Source organism: Akebia trifoliata, chromosome 14 (genome assembly GCF_017979445.1).
Source record: "Akebia trifoliata isolate Shusen 1 chromosome 14, ASM1797944v1, whole genome shotgun sequence".
NCBI classification, from domain to species: Eukaryota; Viridiplantae; Streptophyta; class Magnoliopsida; order Ranunculales; family Lardizabalaceae; genus Akebia; species Akebia trifoliata.
This window is the reverse complement of record NC_141388.1, coordinates 11,840,630-11,866,312: the sequence shown is the minus strand read 5'-3', so window position 1 is coordinate 11,866,312 and position 25,683 is coordinate 11,840,630. Positions and strand designations below refer to the sequence as shown.

Below are 25,683 nucleotides of genomic sequence, written 5' to 3'. Positions count from 1 at the left end.
AAATAAAAGTGCCTTCTTCAAGGGTATTCCGTCTTTCTCAGGATCTATTCCGTGGATAGCAATTAATACTTCAGCTGGGGTAAGGACAGGACTAGAATGAGATGATCCCTGCATGGTAATATTTAGAATAAGAATGTCAACAGGAATTTGATCGCTAACCAAATACGAAGAAATACTAGTGAACTTGAAATCTGGATGCTGGTTAGTAATGCCGAAGCACCAGACACACAGAGAATAACCATACTCAAACATATATAGAGGAAATACTTGGAGAACTTAGGAGAGAACAGTACCTGTAGCATACGAGCGAGTGCTGCTTGGAACTTATCTAGAGGAAGGTTAACAAGCTGGGGGAATATCGGCAGGACCTATTGAAGCAAACCAGTAAATTATCCATCATGAAAAGAAAGCAAGGGAGAAATGTGACAAATATTTCCTATAAAGGAGGCCTAACGAGAAAACTAAAATATGAAAAGATTATATGGAAATGGACAATAAAAGGGGGGAAGACGGATTGAACAAACCTCATCTTTTGGTAGAGATGACATTATCGGAATGAGAATCTCTACATCCTGCAATCAACATAAAAACCATATATGATGAACAAAAAACTTTTCTGATATGTATTTCAATAATTAAAAAAATATAATAAGTTCTACCTTAAGTTTTGATTCATATAACCTTCTAATGGTAAATATTAGTTCTGGTGAGGGCATCGTCCCATCCGTTAATATATGTATAACCTGGGTCAATGAAACAGTATCCGATATTATTACTGTCATCTTTGGCAGTGGCATGTGGAATAAAACAATATTTATTTCAATTTCATCAAAACCTGCATTAGAAGGCCCTCGCTTCCTGTTGGTGGATCTGAAATAATGTCAAGGAGCTCACGTGAAGAGCCTATTGTGCGAACCAATATTGGAATATGACGATGAACTGCCTGCACCATATAACTGATTAGAAACAGACTTATGGGAGAAAGATGGAACTAAAGCATTAAGGTAATCTTAAAATATGATATTAATAAGGACAAAGATATGGTTTTAACCAAACCTGCGTTACAGCCTTTGGAATGCTTTTATAGATTACAAAAAATTTCCGAAAAAGGGAGCGCTTCTGCAGAACAGAGTGAATCGGTGTGATCTAAGCACTGGCTGCTAAAGACTAAAATATACTTTCTTCAACCTTAGAAAATATAGAACGATGAAAAATAAAACAATACCTTGGTACAAAGGGCAAAATAAAGTGACATACACCTCTGTGCCTCAGAGATTGAAGAGGATGATGCACTTGGAGTTGAGCATGACTGGGGAGTGTCCGAAGAAACTTCCTTGGCAGGGGTGCTCAGCAATAACTGTTCATTCGAAGGCCTTTCCAAATCAGAAGCCTGTACAGAGCACATAAGATGAATTTTCTTTTACTATGGTTGATAAAAAGCACCACAAAATAGAAGCTGTTAACAAACCATCTTTCAGTGAAATAACACACGGTTACTTATCAGGAACAAATTATAGAAGCAATTCAGTGGAACAAAATATAAGTCCAATGCAGTCAACTACCAGTGTAAAATTTGTACTTTTATAGAGATTATAGAGGGACAACTATATGATACAGCTGGCTCTTATGATGATTGATCATCACCATTGATACCTCAACCCAACTATTGGTCATGTACATGAATCCTCTCCAGCCATTCTCTCAAAAAACTGTATCTTTTACAAATAATGCAGTTTTTTCTCCTTTTAGATGTTCAATCTGAAACCATGCAATGCAAGAAATTTGAAGAGTTCAGGTGAGTTATTAAAAGAAATTGTTTTTAGCTGAGACTCAGTTTGCATCAAGTAAGGTAAGGGGTGAGACTTATTTTGTTTTGGTCGTTTTTCTCTTTGTTATTGTGTATAGGTCAACTTGAACTCCCTCTTATATAATTTTATATTCATCCAACAAAAAAAAATCTGCCACCATACACCCTTATCGGATTTATCAATAGCCTTTGCTAATCACAACCTAAGCATATAACAAAATATCAACTATTTTTAACCACTTTTGTGTGCAAAACTGGTTCTATACTGAAGAAAAATAATTCTACCCTATCAAAATAAATAAATTGAAAAAACCCACAATTACTCGACAGGCTTGTTTGGTTCATGCGAGGATAAGGAGCCACTTCACGCACCTTCCTCTCAAATGGCGCATCACACATGGCAAGCCCTAACTGCAACCTTCTACAGCATGGTACTCTCAATATATGTTTCACCATTTTCTATAGGAATTTTTAGTGTGTCTGCTTGGAAAATTCCCACGATTAAAGATCTTTTTCAGATATTGATCCATACTTTATACATACCTCAGCGTGCATTAAGATTTCAATCCTAGCACTATCATCATCCTCAGCCTTAACCCATATATTTAGAGTTGGCTTAAAGAACCATGTTCCTCCATTCCACTCTGTCCAGACCCACGTTTTTTGTTACTGAGAATGTTCCTAAAACTTTTACCACCTCTATCCACATTCTCCTGGGACTTCCTATAGCTCTTTTAGAAACTTCAACTTGAATTTTTCTTTCTATAGTCAATAAATAATAAAATGAGTAACATTAATGACATTGACTAATGAAAATAGCTTCGTTTTCTTTCTTTCTCTGATAAATCACTGGAAAAAGAAGCTTTTGATTCATGCAAGCATAAAAACCAATACCTTTTGGACTTCAGTAGTAGATTCCTCGACATCCATTCCCTCTGTAGCATGATTGTTCATTACGGAGAGCAGCATTTCACTAGCAAAGTCTTCTATCTGTTGAGCAATGCTTGATATTGGATAAAGTTTGTTTGCTACCTGAAAAATCCAGTATCAACCAATATCAGCAAAGCTAAGGATGGAAAGTGGACTCCAATGTTTTAACTGTGAGTTCAGTGTAGGACTACCAGACGTATTGCTTTCATCCGTACTTCCTCCAAATGATGAACTGCACTCTATTGAGAGTCAAACAGAATCCCGATCAATATAAAAGATAGAAGAATAAATTCAATGTGAAAATATTTGAAAAAACACAAAACAGAAACAAAGGAAGAATTCTCCGGACACACCTTGCCATTTGTTGAAAGAGTCTTAAGGAAAAAGAGAGAATGGACGGGGTGTCTATAAGCACCACGTATATGATGCGAATATATGCATCTTAGGGTTTATTTTATTTTTAGTGTAAGCAATTCCTTGACTTCAAAGGAAAATTTTTTAAAGGATTTTCTGTTTAAGTGGAAGTTGGTGTCTTGCAAGAGCTCGGGTAGTAGTCCTTAGTTGAATTATTTGTGATTTTGTTGGTTCTCTTCCTTAAGTTAGGCCTTCTCGACCCCCTTAGTATTCCTCCCTTCTATTCGTCAATAAATTATGATAGAAAGAAGCATGCATACGAAGAAAACATTTTTTGGAGTAAGGATAATTTGTTGATAAGAAAAATGAACAAAATCAAATTATTGCCTTATGTTTCAATTAAGGAGATATTTCAAGAGATTCATACATTTAGTGTCAATAACGGGAAACCAGATAAAACTGCAGGTGCATCTAGTATATATGTTGAAATACTTCCATTCAGAGTTATCAGTTTACTAGAAACAAGATAACCTAAAAAGGAAAGAAGAAAACCTGTAGAGCAATCTTCAAACAGACATCTCGAATTGGAGGCCTTGTCAAAATCAGGCTCCAAACAGCACTAAGGCCTTGAGTAACTCGATCGCCACTAGGTAGCTCCTTATCAATTTTTTCACCTTTTCCAGGAGAGCACAAGCACTCTAACAATTTAAAAGCTGACTTTGGAAGATAAGGAACTTCACCGAACAGTCTACTGAGAGATTTGTCTGAAGCTGGAAAAGAGTCTCGAAGCGTTTCAGCCTATGCAAGCAATTTTTTGTTAGAAACATTTTAGATTCCCAAAAAGACTATCAAGCCGGGAACAAAAGAAGAAATACACACCACAGTCAAAAGAAATGTGTCATATACTGAAGTAGCAGTTGTAGATGAGAAAAAGTCATGTTCTTGTTCTGCCTCTCCAAATAACCTGTAGAGGACACGTAATGTCAACTCATGTCCCTGAACCTGAAGACATCCAATAATTAATGTCAGCTAAATCAAGTTTATATAGAAAAAGTGAGGAGATTTGATAACTTGCCAACCACTAGCAATACAGAAGATGTAGATGATGTACCTAGAATTATAAAACTTCTGCAAAATCTAAAATAACTCTATTTTTGAAGATACACTCTTTTAAAACCTAAATGTAATAATATTGAAAAAGGGAAAACTCACATTACAAGCTTAGAATACCATGGATACTACAACATGAACTTAGTAATTGATTATACTTAAATTAAATTAGGAAATCAAAGAATGGGAGAAAGCAGAAAACATACCAAATCTTAGATGTGGAAACAAGTACATACAATTACCATTAAGAAGTGAAATTAGAAGGCAAACAGACTAAAAGAAAAACTCCAGCCTGACTGTTAATCAGCATAGAAGCCTTGCTAAGGCTGAGAGCCTGACTGTTAGTCAGGCCATACTATAAAAATCAGAAGATTGAAGTCACAAGTAGAGTAATTTCGAAGCTTGCCAACCAATCATCCAAGTGTTTCATTCTCTCTTACCATTAACAACTTTATCACTGCTTCATGTGAAAGAAAGTCGAAAATCATACATATTCTCAAATAAAGCAAGCTAAGATTAAGTGAACCCTTACAAAGAAGATAGAAAAGAAAAAAATATAATCGAAATACAAGAAAAGCATGCCACACAGAACTATTTTGTCCACTTCAGTGGCATTGCCATTTATCAGTTGGCTGCCCAATGGCCAGAACAACGAGAAGGAACAACAGAAAGGATCATTGTCCATCAAAGTACAATCTAAATCATAGACGATTTCTTGGCCCTGAAAAAATAACTTTACCCAAGATGTGAATCATAATCATTATCTAACCTGTATGAGCAAAAAATCAAACGTAATCTGGATCAAACACGTGGCACCAAGAGTGGGTACTTTGATGGTGGATCTGAAGGTATATTCGGCACATATCCCAAGGCATTGATTAGCACATCTTAAGAATAGTGCAATGTAGATCCCCAAGCATTGACTAACATGTATCCCAAGACTGATTCAATGCATATCCTGATGTTGAGATAAGCACATTCAACCAAGATGCCACGCGGCATGACTAATAAGGGAAGGTTTGAAATAGGTCATATCTTGATAGGATTGGATAGAATCCTATCCAGAAGACAGAAAGACCCCTAATTAATAGGGAAATTACAATCTTAATTATTGATTATTTGGCCATTCCTTGATTTGGGGGATTGAATACCTTCCTTTTGGACTGGGTTGTTTTTATCTATTTGAGGAGACTTCTTAAACAGAAGGGGGAGAAAGGACCGTAAGAGCTACCATATATTGTACAGAGAGAATGATATAAAAACAAATTGAAATTAGAAGAACAGCTCTCAAAAGCCTGAGGATGTAGTCTAGGGATTTAGGATAAAACCTGTCAACAATCTTATATGTTGTTTCTCTCTTCTTCCCTTTTCGTTGTATTTTCTGTACAGGTATGATTTTAGCTTTGCAGCACCCAAAAAGGTTGTTTGATGGGGGAAATCTCGAGGAATTGATGCATCACTACTCTGGCACTGTCATTGATCTTTGTTGCACATGACCAAACCATCTCAAGCAACTCTCCCATCTCAAACCATTAACCATACTTGTTGCCCACCAAATTTGATATTTTATTAAGCATTTAAAGACACGATCCAATTCATGCATTCTTCATGTCATGCATCATGTGCTCCTACAGATTATTTAAAGAATTCTTATGTCGTCTAAAATCCTTTCTAATATAGTTCTATTAACTCCTCATGAGAAGCCTAGGGTGTTTGAAAACTCAAAAGCAATTAGGACAGGCAAGTTCACTGCTGGTGGTTATTGGACGTGAGGGGAATGAAGTTTTGTGACATGTGGTTCATGTGAGTTCAAATGAGAAAAAAAGTAAATATCTGGGCCTGCTCATGAGGATTATGGCTAAAAGCCAGTGACACACTCAAACTTTACTGTGTACAACATTGATAAGAACTTACTTATCAACCAAATAAAGAAAACTAGTTCACAAGTAGAACGAACTTAAGCATCAAAGTTAACTTGGGATATCAGGCTACCTTGTCATTCAAATAGTCAGAGAATATATGCTTTTGTAGAAGCTTCCATGGATCCAACTCCAACGGATACTGCAAAAAGGACATAAAAAATTTGAGTAAATAAGAATTGATGTGATTAGAGAAACTGCATAAAATAAAGCTTGCAACTACATAAATTATACACGAGCCTCTAAACCAAAACAAGTGACATCACTGAGTACATTGGAATTGATGCCAATAGAGTATATCATAGGCAGAAAATCAAATCATAACTGAGAAGATGTATGTATATTTATAAATGCACAATGCATTATATAATGGGTAGACATTGTGTACCAACTTATCTATATGTGTACAGAAAAACAGATGACATATGACAGCACATGAAGAATGAAACCTATGAGCAATACAACCCATAAGAAAGCATAAAAAAGAAAAGGTATAACTCAAAGGAAATATGCCAAATATTTAAATGGCCATCAAAACATAATTATAATGTTGTATGGTAAGGACGCATCAGTGAATAGGGAAATTGGATGAAAACAACCGGTCTTCTCCATAATCATAAAGAACAATAGAAAGCATTTGCCATCAAACGAAGGAAGAAAAATTAAGAGAGGTGCAGGCATCCTTAATCGTGATGCTGACTCTTCAATCTCTTCTGAAAATAATTATCCATAAAAATAAAGAATTTGAATTTGAATTTGAATAGAAGCTTCTTAACAAAAACACTCCAGATAATAACTAAACAAAATGGAAAATTGGAAAATACATCTATTGTCATAGAAACAAAAAAAATAAATAAAAACAATAAAACAATAGAAAGCATTTGGCATCAAACAAAGGAAGAAAAATTAAGAGAGGTGAAGGCATCCTTAATCGTTATGCTGACTCTTCAATCTCTCCTGAAAATAATTATCCATGAAAATAAAGAAGTTGAATTTGAATAGAAGCTTCTTCACAAAAACATTCCAGATAATAACTAAACAAAATGAAAAATTGGAAAATACATCTATTGTCATAGAAAAATTAAAAAAAAAATTAAAAAAAGAAGTCAGGCCTGAAAGAAAAACAGAGAACATCTAAATGATCTAAGAGGCAACAAACAGAGAAACTAGAGCTTTTATCTGTCATCTTAATAAAAGTCATTACAAAGTCAAGTTCATTGTAACAGAAATTCAGAAAGAAAAAAAAAAGTACTTTTCTTCAGTACTATTACCTCAACTCCCAAATAAGGGAGTAAGGAAAAGCGCATGTGTGAGCCTCCGGCTGTATATACTTGCTTGTAACACTCAATGATGCGTATAAAAGCTGACTTTTGTAATTGATCCTTTTGATCGTCACTAAGATCGACAACCGGTGCTGACATCTTGGGAAGCATATATTGGCTAGATATAACAACCGAAGTTGTTGTAGAAGCCACACTGTTGGAATCTGAGACAGCTAGTTTTGGGCTAAGATCCTCGGACCTATCGGTTGCCACAGAACCAGATGAAGGAAAGTCCAGAGGATCCAAGCTTGTAAAATACTCCTGAGTTTCCTCTTGTAAGTCAGCAGTAGCCTGATAAGAAGTATCTACCATTTCTAGCTTCCCATCATTATGGACAGTAGAATCAAGACCAGGTATCCCACTCTCTAGAGTCCCCACATCAGGTATGTCTGATGGAATAACTGAATCAACGTTCTCCATTTTAGGTGGAACAATAGCATTAGTAAGACCAAGAACACCAACAGGTACCATTGCTTCAGTCACATCAGTGATGCTACCACGCACTGAAGCAATATCAGACACAGTCACCGCTTGATCTTCATCACCCAAATGATGGTCCTGCTGTTTACAAGAAAAATGGGCATCCCTCAGCATGACAGAACTCAGAAGCCAACCAGGTTGAACTAAATGAAAAAAGGAAAAGTATTGTATGCTTTTATAAGGAAAAGGATTGTATGGATCAGATAAGAGCATAAAACATACGCACCATCCATCTAGGGCTTAAAATGCGTCAGTTTCAGGTTGGATCTGAGTATATCCAGATCCAAAGTTTTGATTTGGATCCAAATCCAACTCGGAAACTATTAGCTAAAATAATATCCGAACCATATTGCTTTCACTAAAAATGGATCCGACCCAACTGAATTACTTGATTTGGTCGATCGGTTCGGATAATTTCAGACCATTCAACATCTTTTTTTGTTATATTTCTTTTCTAATTGCTATGCTATTCTATTTTACTATTATAATTCATTTATGTTATAAGAATTCATGTATATTAAAATAGTAGAAACAAGATACTTTGAAAAACATAAAAATTTAATAAACAAAGAAATATATCATTCAGATCTAGGCAAATATAGGGATGGATCCGAATCCGACTCGGATCAAGGGACATCAACCCATATTCGATCCATTTTTTATTCAGGTCTACTCCAGGGGTCCAAACCCTCTAAATTCGGATTCGGGTCACTCAGATTTCAGAAAAAATGTGACCCATTTTATGCCCTACATTCATCCAATAAAAGGAAGAAAGAAAAACAAAGGTAAGTGCCAGGAGTTAAAAGATTATCATACAGTGGCATCTTGTGATGGAGTCAGTTGAGGACCAAACAGTGACGCTATCTGTGGAAACACACTAGAAAGCGAAGATAAATCAGATACAAGTGATGATGTTTGTATAGCAGGGGAAACACTACCAACCATGCCTGAAATGGAACTCATGTTCAGCATTGGTTCCTCGTTTTCCTCAGCTATAGGACGAGTGGGAGGAAGATATCGTATATTAGCCATAACCACTTCAGCTAGCAAGTCAGAAGAGATACTTGAAATAAGAATCTGTAAAGATTCGGCGGCTTTTTCACCTTGAGCAACCAAAGCACCAAACATAGCAACAAGTTGCTGCACAGGTCCAGTATCTCCCTCTCCAGAGGAAGATGTTGATCCAATCAAAGGAAAACTATCCTGACTTGAATTAGAATTCCTGTCTGTCGATCTGGCTCGTTTTCCAGACACGTCTTGGACCAAATCACTGGTTTCTTGAACTATAGGTCTCTTCTTTCCTGTGTCAATGTCTACTGCATCATATGGCTTCATTGAGGGCTTCTCTTCCTGTATGATGAATCACGTCATTGTCAAGCTCCCAAAATACATATGCATTTACATGTGTATTGGAAGAGTTCAGAAACCCAACTTGATAAAATTTTATTTACTCTCACAACTTAAATAACTAAATTTTGTCAAGGTAGGTTTTATGAGAAAGTGGGCCAGAGCCCACAGCTTTACTGGTTGATTTTATGCACTTACACGCTGAACCACAAGGTTACAGGCTCGATCCAAGCATACCAGTCAATAAATATTTGTTAAATTGAGCAGGAAACAGAAAAACAGATGAGATGAATACCTTAGCAGGATATAACTGGCTGGTTCCATCTTCTATACTTCCAGTAATTTTCACTACATGAAGAAGCGCTTGTTCTGCTAACTCTCCAGCTTTCATTTCCTTCAGGGCACTTACTAATCGAGTGCGCCACTGCAGTTATCAAACAACTGTATTAAATAATGATGTTCAGGTTCACTTTTGAAACAGAAGCTTCACTGCTGATATTTGAATTGAAATCAAGAAAATGCTAATAGTGCTGCATATCAACTTTAAGATGATCATGAATAATGTAAGTTCAACTGACAGAGTAGATTAAAAATAGAGATTTTACTTAATAGATATAGTGCCAAAAAGTCCTCGCACTTAAAGCTCACAATAACTGTAAACATCTGAGGTGTTTTGTCCCTAAACAACAAAGCTGAACCCACTTCATGCATATGTTCAGAATTTATGAAGTGGAAACTCCCACAATAAGTATGTTATGATTGGTGAATTGAAGGTGAGGGATAATAGATCCATTGTCCAGAGACTTCTAATCTGACCCCTCCACATTCCTTACGGGCAAAGCTGAGAACCTCCACAACTAGGATAAGAGAAAGGAAGAAAGCAGGTCACCTTGTATTTAAGCTCCTAGAGCTACACAAATTCCTTAGAATTATTTATATGATTAGAAAACAAAGCCAATTTATGAACACATAATCCAACTCATCAATCTTTTACCAAAGTCCTTTCCTCTAAGAATATAATAATAAAAGTCCCAATCAACAGTGTCGTAAGCTCTCTAAAATGCCAAGATTATTTCTAAGTCAGAACTATGCAATCACTAGCTATGAGAGAACTATCAAGGATTCGTCTCCCTTTCAATAACATGCCAGCAGCCAAAAGAGGAATTACCTCCTCGAGCAAAAAGGAGAAATCTTTGGTCCATTCCAGCTAGACTTAAGGATCAAAATCATTCATTAAAATTTTCCTCTTTTTCATTTTTCATAATGTCTTCACAAATTTCAGACTAAGAGTAAGGAACGAATTCTTGACTGAAAGACTGACTAATGAAGGAACTTGTGCTTTCGCCAGAATTTATCGAGAGGGGAAGTGAAACGAAGTGCTTCTTTCAATAGAAGCACGAGTGGAACGGTTGTCATTAGCAGCCTTGCTTATCTTCTCCTTTCTTTAATGCATTCATTTTTAAAAGACACATTTAGTGTAGTAGAACATTGACCTGCAAGCAAAATCCTAGCTGCCAGAGGAAATTCAGAAGAATAAACTACGAGATTCAAATATGATATGGAGAACAATGGGTTAGCTGTATCATAAAACAGCCCAGTGACAAACAATCAGTTGATAAAATTGCCATGCAGATAAATTAAATAGATGATACTCTTTAAAAAAAAAAAACCAGTAATACTCAATAAAAATAATACGGAAAAAATGCACGAAGAGAATGAAGAAGAATAATGATTTTCTGACATCCTCTCTGACTGACGTGGCATGTGCTAGAACCATAGATTCTTTCCTCAGGACACACAACTGCAAATATTTATGGGGATGTACAGTTGTGTATCCCAAGGGGGGAAATCTATGGTTCTAGCCCATGCCATGTCAGGGGGAGTATGGGAGCATGTGTCAGGAGGGTCTCAGAAAACCATGACTCAATGAAGAAAGAGATCATAGGCAAGCATGTAATGGTATAGCCACATAAACAGATACCAACAATGGCTACAGATGTCCAACTTCAAACATATAAGCATCTTATGTGTAGTTTATATATAAAAAAAGGGAAAAGATATACCGGCACAGCTCCTGGGTGTGTACATTTCAAGCAGGAGAGGAAGGCATTCTTCAACGCATGATGTACACCACAAACTTGAATCCCTTTTATAACAGAGCTTGATGGATCTAAACCAAGCAAAACTGGTAAAATACGTCCATAAAATGGAGGCCTCTTCTTTGCAATTGCTGAAAGACTGGTTACAAACGTCAAATTAAACCAAGAGCTAGAATGAAGGGATGGAATAATGGTTCAAATTTAACCAAATAAATGATAAATTGACAATACATATATGCAACTAACAAGGTTCTCACTCATAGTCTCATACTATAAAGATAATCGTGAGAACCTATGTAACAAGGACGCAAGTGTAGGACCAGCAAGCCCCAGAACCCCTGCCCCCACGTACATAATTCTAGTGCTTCGGCCCACCAAGATTAGGGGCTCCAGACACAGTTGTTGTGCCGGACACTGATAGTTAGTGACATTGAACCCCACAAACTCAGTATGGCAAAACTTTCATACAGTTTAGTACCTTCATTGAGATATTTTTTTTAAATGTCAATTCATGTTGAAGCATACAACATAATAACAACTTATAAAGGTAAGCTGATATAGGCTCAATCTAAACACATACAAATAATAGTTGCGAACATGTGTTCGACACATGGGTATGCCATGGTGTATGACAGAATTTATCAACTTAGCAAGCTGGGACCTTCAATGTCCTTGTATATAGATTGAGACCAACATTAGGATAGTGAACATGCACTTCAGGGTACGCAATCATCAAGAAATGGCTAACCGAGGAAAATTCTAAGAGTGAAAGAAACCATTAGAAGGATATTTGAAACTAAAAATTGGTGTGGTTTCTCTTTGAGTAATCATGGGCACTGGTGTAGAAGAGCCTATCAGGGGGGATAACCCATTGAGAATTTTTGTCTCCACAGGTAATGTTATAGAGCATGCTTGTATATAGGAGAACTTTCATAACAGAAAAGCATCCCATTAAACAAGGAAAAATAAGAGTCTCATAATACAACTTATATCCCATAGAACTATCCTCAACATTATCATTAATAATAGACTCCCAAATGTTCAACAAAATCCTTCCTTGGCATCATATAACTCTTCTAAAAACTAAACCACTCAACCATGAGTCCCCAAATAGCTTTATCAACCTCTTGTTGTGGTCAGCTAACCATCTTCAAAGATTATTCTATTGGATTCTTTCCAAAAGGCCTAACAAATTCCCAAGGAGGAGAGGAAGTATTCTCAAGTGAATCTCTACCCTAGTTCCTAAGAGAAATGACCTAGAAAAGAATACTTCAAACATCACCTCAAGGGAATACCCATATGATGCCAAACAACAAAGGAAAAAAAAAAAAAATGCACTGTGCCACTGTCCTTAGGGTGGGGGGGAGGGAAGGGGGGGATGTGTACATAGTGGAGTCATAACCAGGAAGGTACATCCTTTATGGGCATATACTTCAGTCATCCACTGAAGATGCCAATTTATTAGCTTATCAAAAAAGAAGAGATGCTGATACATAAGCATTAAAGATTTTATATAGACAATATCTGTATCATGGCAAAGTTCTCTTGTAGTTCCCCTTCCTCTCATTAAAAATCTTTCTCAACTAAAAAAGGTTAATAAAATGAATCTATGGCATTGACAGTCAACCCGCCACCCCCCCAAACTCTCCTAATGGGGATCGCAGATTTCAACGGTTCCAACGAACATTTTGTAATGATTTAGGTTTTCACTTTTTTGGGTCTAGATTTATTGTTTTATTACTCGGGATTATTTTAAATTAGTTATTTTTTAGTTTATTTAGGAGTTTAATTCGAGTTAGGTACTATTTACGTCATTTTAATTTAGGTCCTCTATTGAAGGGTCAAAACTTGTCGTATTGAGTCGATTTTTGTGCCATTTGATAGATTATGCAATTACCTATCCAATGAGCCCAAGATTTCACAATTCCAATGAGTTTTGGGGAAGTTATGGTCAAAATACCGATAAAGTGTCAGTCTTACACGAGATTGACTTCTCAAGGTCAGAAGAGACAATTTTTTTAATGCAATTTTAAGATTAGAGTTATGAGTCTAGCCTATGGCTAGTAATTGTTTTTAGATGTTATGGAATAAAAAGAAAATTTTCAGCTTTTCCAATGATTGGAGGTCATTCTTCTTGGAGTGATTCCAAGAAACCCTTAATGTGATTCTAAGGTTCTATATTTCTACCCCTTCCCTTTTTCTTTTAATCTTATATCTATTTTTTTTATTTTCTTTTAATCCTCGTTCTTGATTCTTGAATTCTTAAAGTCTTGAAACCCCTTCTTCCTCAATCCTTAATCATTTTCTTTACCATATTGAAAATATCGTAATTTGCAAAACTTTGCATTTTATAACTCAATAGCCGATTGGGATTCTGGAAACCCTTTTTTCTCAAGGAAAAAAAATTCTTGCAATAATTCTTTGACCTTCATCACCACTTATTTAGCCATTTCCACCACCCTTCCCAAAGTAAAACCTAGAATCGAAAAAATCTAGGTTGTCCTACATAACCTTCCAAATAAAAAAAACATAACAATGATAAAATGGCCCTAAGTGAAATATTAAATTCAAGCATATGTGTGAAAATACAACCAATTTTTCAAAAGGCCACAATTATTGATCAACCAGTAACAGCTTCAGAGATGGGTTTTGTTTTTTTTTTTTTTTTTTATAAGTACAAATTTATTAAGAAGAAAGGAAAAAAGGCAAATACTCGAGATGACCAACCGAAAGAAAGCAAAAAAAGCTAACCGTTACAAAGTGAATCTCATCTAAAAATGAAGTCATCAAAAAATACACACTTAAACTCCGGACATAACTGGCACAAAAAATACAGCAGCCCCAGAACATTTAAGACCAAAACATGAAAAGAAGAAACCACCCCTTTAAAGATTCTTTATTCCTTTTCAACCATAACCCCCAAGTAGTAGTGAAAGGAAGAAATCTCCAAAGAATTTTCTCTCTTCCCATGAACATGGAACAGTCCCAACTTTGTAATGGAGATAACAACAAATAAGGAAATACATTGAAAACTTTGAGATGATAACAAAGAGATCAGACAAGACAGAATGGATAACTCTTAATGTTTCAACACATCAGTAATTGAATAAACTAAAAACAGTAAAACATGAGTGAAACCACAAACCTATTGACGAGAACTATGACCATTGAGTTACTGAGTGATTTCACTTTGGGGAATCTAAGTTGCTCGAGCAATAACCCCAGGCTTTGGCTGGCTTCAATTGATAGATCTCCAATATTGAGCACTGGATGGCCTCCTCGTAGCCATGATATATCAAATCCTACTATTTCTCCTACAGAAATGGTACACAACACATTAATGAAAAGTGTCTCAAGCAGCCAGTTTAAAAACATACACAACTATAAGATAAAATACATTCTATTTCAAGCAAAAAGGGATCTGCGTTGCAACAAAAAGAAACAATGTGGTACCTTCACTAGCTTTATGTGGAAGTGACTCCAATGAACCATTAGGATCTGGTGTATAAAGAAGAATTGTGGCTTCAACAAACTTCACAGCTAGCAATCTAACCCCGTCACTTACAGGCTTGCAGAAGAGGTAGATACAATGAATTAGAACATGCACAAAAATCTAGATAAATGTAAGAATCTTGTGAATATAAGCATTGATTACCTGAAAAGCTAATGGGTATACGGTGTCCTTGAACTGTAGCATCCATGACCATGATGATTCAAGAGAATCGTCCAGTTTACTTGAGTGTAAGCCCTGAAACATTACATAAAGAATAATCAAAATAGATTGTTTAAATAAGCATGGACAGGACAAGATGGCATATGTTCAAAAAGCAGAAGTCATTCAAATGTATCTTACATAAAAATTTAATCAAATTAAAATGGCCCCTGCATTGCCAAGACTCCAGGCTAATTTATACATATGTCTGGGCATCATTTTTCAATTTCTATTAAAAAACTTTTAAAATTTATATTTTAAATTTATACATTATCAATTCATACATAAGAAAGTGAATGTAAGGTTTCAGCAATGTAATCTTTGACCTATGATTTCAATGAAAACCGTGGTTATTGATTTCTAAGGGTAGTGCCATAGTCCAAGGCGACAATTGGCAGTTGACTCTGCACAGCAACCCTGGTGTGTTAATGTGTCTCTAACTATTAGATTTGCACATAGAGCAGTGCCTTAGTATTTTTCTTTTTTGATAAGTGAAAGGCATGTAGTGAAGAGAGGACAAGGTGTTCTCAAGAAAATACAAACTAGACTAATCTCTCTAGCTACAAGCAGTGCCTTAGTATATTACACTTTTTTTTTATCAGTCTTAGTATATTACACTTCTTAATATGACTGCATGAATAGCTAATTGTTTCATAGCATGCAATGTACAATTCTTGGTAATATTTGATTATTCTAATACAAGTTGCAAGTGGGAATGCAATGAACATCAGACCAATAGACAACAGGACCAAAAGATGTTAAAATCCCTATGTACCTGAACTGCAACCTTTTCAAGAGAGCAACGAAATAATTCTGTACCAGTGGTGATAGCTTGTCGGGCCACTGCTGGTGTATCATCTTTCAAGAAAGCTATCAAAACAGGTACTATTTCAGGTACAAACTCAGTATACGTCAATCCAATTTCACCAATCATCCTACATTGAGAACAAAGACAATCAGGAAAATAAATAGACACAATTGAAAGCATATAACTGACAAGAAATGGAGATCAGAAGTCAATTGAAAAATGAAGTCATCATTTATGAATGGTTCATCATCATCGACACTAGTAGTTCCACATACAAAATATCTGGGTTCACACAGGATTCTTTTTCTTCCATTCAATTCAATCTAGAACATAAATGGATAGAAAAGAATTACTCGAATTCCACATGCCAACTGGAACCAATTTGATCACAAACTAGGTAACAAACTTTGGAGTTGGAAGAGACGAGCAAAAGTTGATTTTTCTATAACGAAATTGATGGAGGACTATGATGCCTAAATTAAATGAAAGGTCTTGCTTATTAAAAAAAAAAAATGAAAGGTCTGTCTGAGAGCAAGAACAAATTACTTAAAGTAATGAAAAGATAACCCTCACTCATCCACAACATAAGAGAACATCAACTAAATAACTGTTTAAAGTCCAAGGCAACCACAATCCCACAAGTTGGACCCCTCAAATGTGAAGAGGAGGATGCCAACAGAAGATTGAACTTGCACCAACTTAGGGTAACAATTTGATATCTATGGGGTTCTATTGATTCTTTCAAGGTTTCAAAAACAGGCCAAATCTCACAGGGATTTTCAAAGAAAAAAAAAATTGTGGTTTGCATATAAATTCGTTATTAACCAATAAAAAAAATTGTATTCCATCATGCACAATAAGACCAGCAGCAGGCCCTATTTTAAATTGGCTAAATGGTAAGGGTTTTAGGTTAGGATAAGGTTATGGGTTGATGTAACTAGGGACAACAAGGTACAGGTTTGTAAGGTAGGATTTGTGGTAGATTTATGGGTTTAGGGTTGCTGTAATTTGAAGGTATAGCAGGGTTTACGATTTGGTAGGAGTTTAGAGAGTGGAATAGGGTGTTCAGTTAGGGTTTGGGTTAGGATTAAAGGTTGAGAATAATGTGTAGGGATGTTAGGAGGGTGGTCGGGTTTAGGATGGTGGTTGGGTTTAGGATTGATTTGGCCGTAGTTAAGACCTATTCTAGGGGTGTGGCAGCAGTATGGGGCTGTTGAAAGGGTATGGTAGGGGTGGCTTGATGGGTAGTAAGGTGTCGAGATAGGGTCAGGGTTTAGAAACAGGTTGAACAGGTTTTTGTGAAGGTTTGGAATGATGTGAAGGTTGGGAATGATTTGGATATCAGTTTATGGGTGATAAAATAGAAAATAATGTGGAGAAGATGAAGAGGAAGAAGAATAGAGTAGTATGGCTCAATCTTTTTTTGATCAGTAAAGATGAATTTATTGAAAAGAACAACATGGGGGGTCGAGGGGACCAACCCAAAACAAAGAGAGAAAACAAGAAAAGAAAACAGCAAGATACATGTCTTCACAAGCTCACCTTGGCTTAACACCAAGAATAAGTGATGGCTTCACACCATGCATCCAATCACATGACAAAGTCAGGAACTCTGTAAAGAATAAAAAATAAAACCACATATTCATTGCCTCTTGAAAAAGAAAACACAAGATACATGTCTTCATTTTTTTTTTTTGACAAGTCAAAACTTTCTTTATTAAAAGAGAAAAGGCATGTTCAACATGACCATACCAAAGAAAAGGTACAAGACACATCAAAAACGGATCTAAACAAGAAGCTAAGGACCCGATTACACAGCAATCCAACACACCCAATCCCACTTCTTGACAAAATCTTCGAAGTGTTGGAGACAACAAACTTTCTTTAGTGTTTTTTGGCCATCTTTAGGCATTTATAAAAGTGGGATCCACTAACATTTTTTAGAGAGACCCTCTTGGCTTTTAACCCCAACTATGAGGAGATAACTATCACATTTTTAGTTGACTTCACATCTTTAAGGATGAAAGAAAAAATCAATCCAAAACACCCCTTTCACGTCCCTGTTTAGTCTGTTTGGAAACCAATTTGTGCCTTCTGGTAAGAGTCCCCTTTAATTGTTCTGGACAGAAAGGCGCCTCTTCGAATAATCACATTTGCTCTTAACACAAAAAAATCAATTTACTACAAAAGAGAATACTAAATACTAATTACACATTCGGGCTCGCCATTAATAAAGATTGGAGTGTTCCTTCTCTGTTATAGATCATTGTATCCTGGGAAACAGATGCCTAGTAATTGTCAGCACCAGAGTAGGGGCGAAATTTTTCTTAAGGACATTGCGTCCAACGTGAAGCCTTGATATTCTGCCATTTTTATCAAACAGTTAAATTTTCTTCCTTCCATCTTTTTGTAAATTCTCTCTCATCATTTAATTTGGATTCAACTTCTCTTCTCTTTATTTCTGATTAGATTTAATTTTTCAAATAAACTGATTTACACCCAACACAAAGAAACCCACATTTGATTCCTGAAAACTTTGCTCTAGAGAAACACAAAACCCCAAAATGGAGAGGATGATTCCTTGCACCAAGTTTTCTCTCCACTCAAAGGTCCTAAGGTTCCTCTACTTCCAAATCTCCAACAAATAGCAAAGGGAGTAATGCACCATAACTTGCTCTTGCATGCCAAGAAACCCATCCAATAACTAGCCAACATTCCACCAAACCGCGGAACTAACTCAGCAAGAATCAAACAACACTATAAAGGCTCAAGAAGTAGGACCAGATTTCTCTAGCCACTGCACAATGTAAAAGAATATGATACATCGACTCCCCTTCCACCTTGCACAAACTACAAAATTTTGCCGAGATGATTCCTCCCTTAATTAAATATCTTTCAAGCCAACAGAAATTCCTAACCCAAATAAAATTCTAAAATAGAAACAAACTAAGAGATTTAAAAATAGAACCATCGCAGGATTCAATTTCCTATCCCAATTGAGCTAATAAAACAATACAATTAAATTTACACCCCCCCCCCCCCCTCCCCTCTCTTAAATCATGGACCACTACTTAAGGGCTAAAAATATAAAACTATATCTAAACACGCTCCCACTAAATCAGGGTTCACTAATAGTAACAAAATACAAATAAACCTGACACCCTAAATAACTGTCCCATGGGCTGATGTCCCCATCATATATTGGCTTTAGGACAAACCTAAGGAGGTGTTTGGGAACCCAAAAACAGAGACCAGTTCGAGTCAGCTCAAGTATCTATATCTTGTGATTAGTAATTATGCAAGACCCACTTTTGAGCCCTACTTTTTTAGATTTTTTTCCTTTAGCTCTAGTTTAGGCCTTTGGAGAAGTGGTTGCAACAGAAAATTGGGTATCCTGAATCTTTAAAAAGTAAAACAAGAAAAATTCATGGTAAGGTAAGGTGTCTACCAAACTGGAGCTCCTCTTCATCTTTTTGATTGCATGAATTAGTCATTCCCCTCCCTCCTCCATCTATACTCTACCCACATAACAAATCAAAAGATGAGAAGAAATAGGATACACCCCTTCATCTCTCTCGTTTGGAAAGAGGATGTTATACCTATGGAAGGTGGTACCGAACTGCACCACCACGAAGGACGCCACCTTGCTTTGTCCTTCAGTCTTGAACAAGACGACCATCTTCTCCATTCCCCGTATCTCTTTGAGACAAGAACCCTTGAGAATATAAAGGAGCTATGCAACCCCCTTCTCCCCAAGTCCCAACTCATCTTTCTAGAAACTACAACTACCTCTATCTTAAAACTTTACTTATTAAATATCCATTATGGCATTTGTCATGTGCTTTGCAATTTGTTGAGGCCTAAGGAATGAAATAAAAGGTATTTGAAGGCAATGAAAATAATATCCAGACCATCATTCTCAAAAAAAATACTCATGTGCAAGGAGTCCAAACTCTTTGAAGATTGAAGGGGTTATTCTTTGAGAATTTTGTATTCAAATGGGGTCTTGTGATAAATTAGGAAGGGAAACTCCTACCATAGTTAAGTCTCAGGCATAAGACATGCCTACAATAATTGAAACTTTTTTTATAGATAAATGAATTTTATTGAAAAAGTGGTCGGGAAGACCAACTAGCAATACAAAGACAGCAAACAACAGGCTACAATAACAAACACGAAATACTTCAAACCCAGTCCCATCTCCCCACAAAATCATCAAAAAACACACCCTTGAACTCCAAGAAAACTTTGAACTAGAAAAAGACGCACGAAACTATGGTTTAAAATCTTGTTTCGATCCTATGTTTCGAGTTTTTCATAAATTGAAACAAGACCGAAACATTACAATACATTCGGCACATTAATTTTTTGGTTTTAATAGAATTATTTTATAGAAAACAGTAGTCAAGGGGCATGCTATCAGTTTGAAAACATTGGGTGTATCAAATATTTATTAAAATGGAGGGGTTTCATTTAAATAGTGCAGTCTTTCATAGGAGACAAAGGTCAAGGGCATAGAATCGTTCAAATCAAAACAGCCCAGCCCATCGTTTCTTCGAAAACTTGAAGGAAAAAAAAAAGAAAAAACAGAGAAGGAGGAGGAGGAGGAAGTAGCTAACACCAAGAAGAACCCAGCGTGACTCCGGCGTCTTAAGGTCTCTCTCCTCTCTCTCTCTCTGGAACTCCTCTGCCGCCCAAAATCTCTCTTTCCTTTATTCTTCTCCCCTCTCCCTATCCTTTTCTTTTTATGATTTTAATATTTCGTTTTCTCTGTTGTTTCGTCTCGATATGCTGGAAAATCAAAATCTTTCATACGAAACATTATGAAACAAGACGATATTTTGAACCATGCACGAAACCACTGTAAAAGACACCTCTGCCGATGACAATTCTTTCCCTTCAAAACACTTGTTACATTCATTCCAAATAACCCAACAAATTGCATACAGGGTGATCCCCCGCAACACTCTTTTAGCATCGCTAAAAAAACACCCCCACTCTCGCCAAGACAAGAATAAGGCCTTACAGAGGTAGGAAAACACCCTTTCACACCAAACTTGTTATGGAAGAAGCTCCAAACTTGTCTCTAGAAAACACTATGGAGAAGAAGATGATCAATGGTCTCCTTGGCTCCTAAGGCGTCATCATTGGTTGGAATCAAAATATCTGTGAGATTCGGGTCACAATTTGTATCGATTAAACAAATTGTTGGAATTCCCAAAATACACATTCTCAAAAAGCCATATATTCTTCTGGCTGATCAACGATGATTACAATATCAAGTAACCTCGTCATATATTTGATGTTGCCTAGATATGTTTGCAAGTGAAATAATTGTCTCTTCAACATCGCTACATCTCTTTTCAAAAGACGATTGAGTCACCCCGCAATCATAGCGTCAACGAACATGTGCTGCATGGGACTAGACGTGCTAGCCATGTGGTCTCCCTCTGGTTCGTCTAGCTGGAATGCTTCCAACTGATCTGTGAGACCGTCGCCTTCTTCGTTAGCAGGATGAAACTGAGAGCTCTGGCCGCAGTCGCAATCGAATGTGCAGTTGCACACGGGAATGTAGGCCCTTGAATACCTCTTAACATTAGTTGATCCATGGTCAAGGTCTTCCTCTAGACCACACACAAAACCAAATGAAAAATGGTACATTTGATAGCATATTCTTACCCCACACTTCCTTTGAAGAGGAAGTAGAAGTTGTAGTCGTCAAGGAATCATAGAAGCAGCTAACTGAGAATAATCCTGAAGAAGTCCCGACCCAACGATGAGCATCACCCAAATCGATGGTGCATCTCACACCCTCTAGACACTGAAGCAGTGTAAACACCCCTTCCAACTCCCAATCATTTAGGGCGTGTTTGGATACCAAGAGCAGAACTACTGTTCCAAAGAGCAGGAGCTGAAGTACTCTGTGGAGGAGCTGGAAAAGTAATTCTATGCAGAGAGGGCGTTTGGCAATCAACTCTGTGAAGTACTGACAGAAGTACTTTTGTGCTGGAAGTCTGTTTGGGAACCATATTGACTTCTCATGACTTCTAGAAAAAAGACCAAAATACCCTTATATTATACTAGTTACTGTTTTTTGTTTTTTAGTATCATAATATGCCTTCAAACTATACTGTTTTTGACATTTTAACTATAAATATTAATATAATATAATATAATAAATATTAATATAATATAATATAATATTTTAAATATTAAATATTAATATAATGTGTTTAAAATGGGATATTTTCGTAGAAAATTAATAAAGTTAGGGGTATTTCGGTAAAATGAGTTGTTAGAATATTACTCCCCGCAAGATGCGAAATTGAGAAGTAGGTTTTAGCGACTTTTTCATAAAGAGCAATTTTTTGCTCTTGCGCGGAGTAATTCTTCGAAAGAGTTGTTTATCTAAATTATCCAAACGACTTCTAACTCCCCGCAAGAGTCAGAAGTAGCCAAGGAGTCCTATCCATAAGAACTTTAAAAATCCCCACAACGAAAGGATAGCCGCGTTACTTTCCCAATCGAATGGCTCCACCACAAATTTTACTGCAACCCCTTTCCTCCACAAACTATTGATCTCCACCCCGAATCTCCACAACCATGTCCCAAGCAAAGCTTGATTCATTACCTTGAGTCTCCTGATTCACAATCCCTCTTGCACCTTAGGCTTAAAAACTTGTTTTCCAACTCACCAAGTGGTACTTCCTTTTGCCAAACCTGTAATGCCACAAAAAATCACGAAATAATTTCACCAACCTTTCTTCCACACTCCGGGGCATGGTAAGCAGAGAGAAGAAGTAGACCAATATACTTGCCAAAACACTATTTGTCTAAGTCGTGAGATTGTTAGCGTGGGTAGGCTCTTGGATTTGGTCGAAGTCACTACTTTATGCGAGGATAGGGCTGATTTCATGCATTGGGACGACACGAGGAATGGGGTTTATTCGGTAAGGTCTATGTACGCCATGGAGCTTACCTCTTCCAATATCACTTTCCCAGCTTCTTTTGTTTGGGATGTTAAAGTTTCCGTTTTTATGTGGCAAACTTCATTGGAAAGAGTTACCACATTGGATGAGTTAATCAAGAGAGGTTTTCAAACCCCGAATGGTTGTTCGATTTGCTTAAGGGAGGGGAGACGGTGAATCATCTGCCCATCTATTATGATCTTGCTCACGAGGTTAGGCTCCTTTTCTCAGTCTATTTGGTTTAAGGGGTTGCTTCCCAAGATGGATTAAGTAACTTTTTGAAACGTGGGGTTCATGGGGTTATTCATTCAAATGTGCGAAATGGATCCTTTGGAGTCTTACCCCTTTCACCATTTGTTGGGGTATTTGGAATGAGAGAAATAGGCGTATTTTTTAAGGGAAAGAGCTTGCGATCCATCTTGGGTTTTTTTTCTTTTGGGGAGAATTGTATAGTCTTTAAAGGAATCCTCTTTGATAATTTCGTTCCTAGGTGGGATATGGTTTGTAATTTAAAGGAATCCTAGTGTTTCTTGCTTCGTTTTTTATGAGTTTGTATTTCAGAGTCACCTTGTTCCTTTTTAATAAAATTTTAACTTATCAAAAAAAAGGAATCAACTTACCCCATTTTGACGAATACCTTGCTTGCCAAGATCTCTACCTTATAACTTTTTCCACCATAAGATCCCACATTGCTTTACTTTTGTAAGTTGATCCCAAAGATAACCCTGAGTAAGTTGATGGAAACTCCCCTAATTGGCATCCCAAACAAGTCGCCAACAAGTGTGCTCTTAGAACATCCCCAACCCTAAAAACTTTACTCTTGCGAAAATTAACGCCCAAATCATAAACCACTTCAAAGCAACACAACAAACCTCCTAGAAAACCAACTTGTTTCTCAGACGCATCCACAAACACCAAAAGATCATCTGCAAATTGTAAATGAGGGATCAATAGTCCACCTTGCCCCAAGGAAACCCAACAAGATCACCGTTCCACTTACCTTCCCCAACATCCTACTTAAAGCTTCTGCTACAATTAAAAATAGGAAAGGTGATTGAGGGTCCACTTGCCTAAAACCCCTCGAGCTCCTAAAGAAGCCTTTAGGAGTAACATTCACCAAAATCAAAAAAGATGTCGAGGAAACACACAACATCACCCAACGAATCCGTATGTCCCCAAAACCCATGCGACCAAACAAGTACCTAAGGAAGCTCCACTTGATGTAGTCATACGCCTTCTCCAGGTCTATCTTGCACACCAACCCCAGTACACCTCCTCTCCTCTTGGAATCCATATACTCATTTGCCACAAATACTCCATCCATGATTTTTCTTCCCTTTAGGAATGCACTCTGAGACAAGCTAATAATCCTAGGCAACACCATTTTCAATCTCACAGCCAATAACTTAGAAATGATCTTGTACACAGCTCCCACCAAATTTATTGGTCTCCGATCCGCTATGTTCGCCACACCCTCCTTTTTAGGAATTAACGATATAAAGGAGCATTTAGAACCAAAATCTAAGAAACCATTGCAATAAAAATCATGAACCACCTCCATCAGATCCCTTTTCACTACATCCCAACACTCCTTAAAGAAAGCCATAAAAACTTTGAAAAACTATGAATTCTAGGTTGAAATTATAAAGTCCCATAAAATTAGATTGCAAAATAGATTGAACAGATTTATAAAATCAATGATATGTTAGTTGCAACTAGAGCTCTTGTAAGCGTTTATCCTTCTTCAAAGCACTCGGTAGGTTGTGTTGACGACATGAATGAGCAATTTTCCCAAAGCTTAGTTTTATTTAGGGAAAGTTAGCAAAAATTTTAATACCAAATATAAAATGACAATAGATCACATAGGAAGCTTCAAACATCAGCTTTTTAACAGAAGTTCTACAATGTTCGTAGAAAGAAAAATTCATTTGATCATCATCATATATAAGTGATAAGTGGGTGAGAATCTACTTATGTTTTGATTCAGGAATGGGGCACAACGAATGAAAGTTGGGGTCAAGGTCGTTCTTGGTTATTAACAAGGCACTTTGCATGGGCAGTACATGCCACATATGTTGCTTACAGTGGTAGAAAATAGTACAATAGTACTTGGACTAAAACAATTGAAGACATCGAAACTGAGCAACATCAACAAAAGTCAACTTTGAAGAATATGATAGGGATGATAACATTTAGGGCTCTTAAGCTAGGCTGCCAGGGATCTCATTAATATTGTGATTAAAATTTTGTCTTATGGGCATCAACACACATTTTCCCTTGCAACAGTTTTCAGCCCATTGGGCTTGCTAGTTGGGTTTCATCTTGGTTAACTGTTATCAATTGGTGCCTTCATTGTTCTAATTGCTCTTTGATTGGGTTGATCTGGTGCGATGCTCGCCTTTGAGTCCCCTGGCAGGCAAGCATGAAGAGGACTTTATTATTATACCTCATGTTGGGCCCACCCACTATTCAAACTTTGATACAAATATTTTGAAGGAGAATCAGACATCAGTATTGTTGATAAAAGCTTCATGAATCCAAGAATGTGTAAAATTGACAGATTTGAGGGTGATAGAGCCAAGAATCAAGATAATTAAAGAGGAAAAACAATGATTAGAAGAAACGAAAATTATTGTAAGATGCCCATAATCTTAATGAAGTCGGGTTGGGCTGTAAAGTCTCGGTGGGTAGTAGGTGTCTCCTTAAATCGACTGGACCAAGAACAGGCCGTAAAGGTCGAAAGAGGACTGTTGAGGTAAGAGTTGGGCTGGGTGGTCTTGCGAAATCTGGCGGGCCGAGAGCTAAGAAGGCCCACGGGCTAACTCTT

At 36.8% G+C, this 25,683-nt stretch overlaps 1 protein-coding gene across 4 annotated transcripts in view; it reads right to left on the bottom strand.

Annotated features, from left to right (window-relative positions):
* ESP4 (HEAT repeat-containing protein) overlaps positions 1-25,683 on the bottom strand; it is a 36,321-nt gene that overhangs the window by 3,743 nt on the left and 6,895 nt on the right. The window contains exons 2-22 of one of the 4 annotated variants that reach the window (XM_086422595.1): positions 17,431-17,500; positions 15,856-16,015; positions 15,024-15,116; positions 14,822-14,936; positions 14,514-14,682; positions 11,333-11,507; positions 9,565-9,693; positions 8,739-9,272; positions 7,392-8,003; positions 6,194-6,262; positions 3,971-4,093; positions 3,644-3,889; positions 2,929-2,976; positions 2,702-2,839; positions 1,226-1,390; positions 1,057-1,119; positions 836-943; positions 660-743; positions 525-572; positions 294-368; positions 13-108 (exon numbers count right to left, since the gene is read on the bottom strand). In XM_086422595.1, the coding sequence (XP_086278721.1) occupies positions 13-108; positions 294-368; positions 525-572; positions 660-743; positions 836-943; positions 1,057-1,119; positions 1,226-1,390; positions 2,702-2,839; positions 2,929-2,976; positions 3,644-3,889; positions 3,971-4,093; positions 6,194-6,262; positions 7,392-8,003; positions 8,739-9,272; positions 9,565-9,693; positions 11,333-11,507; positions 14,514-14,682; positions 14,822-14,936; positions 15,024-15,116; positions 15,856-16,015; positions 17,431-17,474 (3,294 nt within the window). In that variant the 5' untranslated portion in view covers positions 17,475-17,500. Of the gene's footprint in view, positions 1-12; positions 109-293; positions 369-524; positions 573-659; positions 744-835; positions 944-1,056; positions 1,120-1,225; positions 1,391-2,701; positions 2,840-2,928; positions 2,977-3,643; positions 3,890-3,970; positions 4,094-6,193; positions 6,263-7,391; positions 8,004-8,738; positions 9,273-9,564; positions 9,694-11,332; positions 11,508-14,513; positions 14,683-14,821; positions 14,937-15,023; positions 15,117-15,855; positions 16,016-17,430; positions 17,501-25,683 lie in introns of those variants that run through there. The other 3 variants (XM_086422597.1, XM_086422594.1, XM_086422596.1) reach the window with 3 other exon arrangements.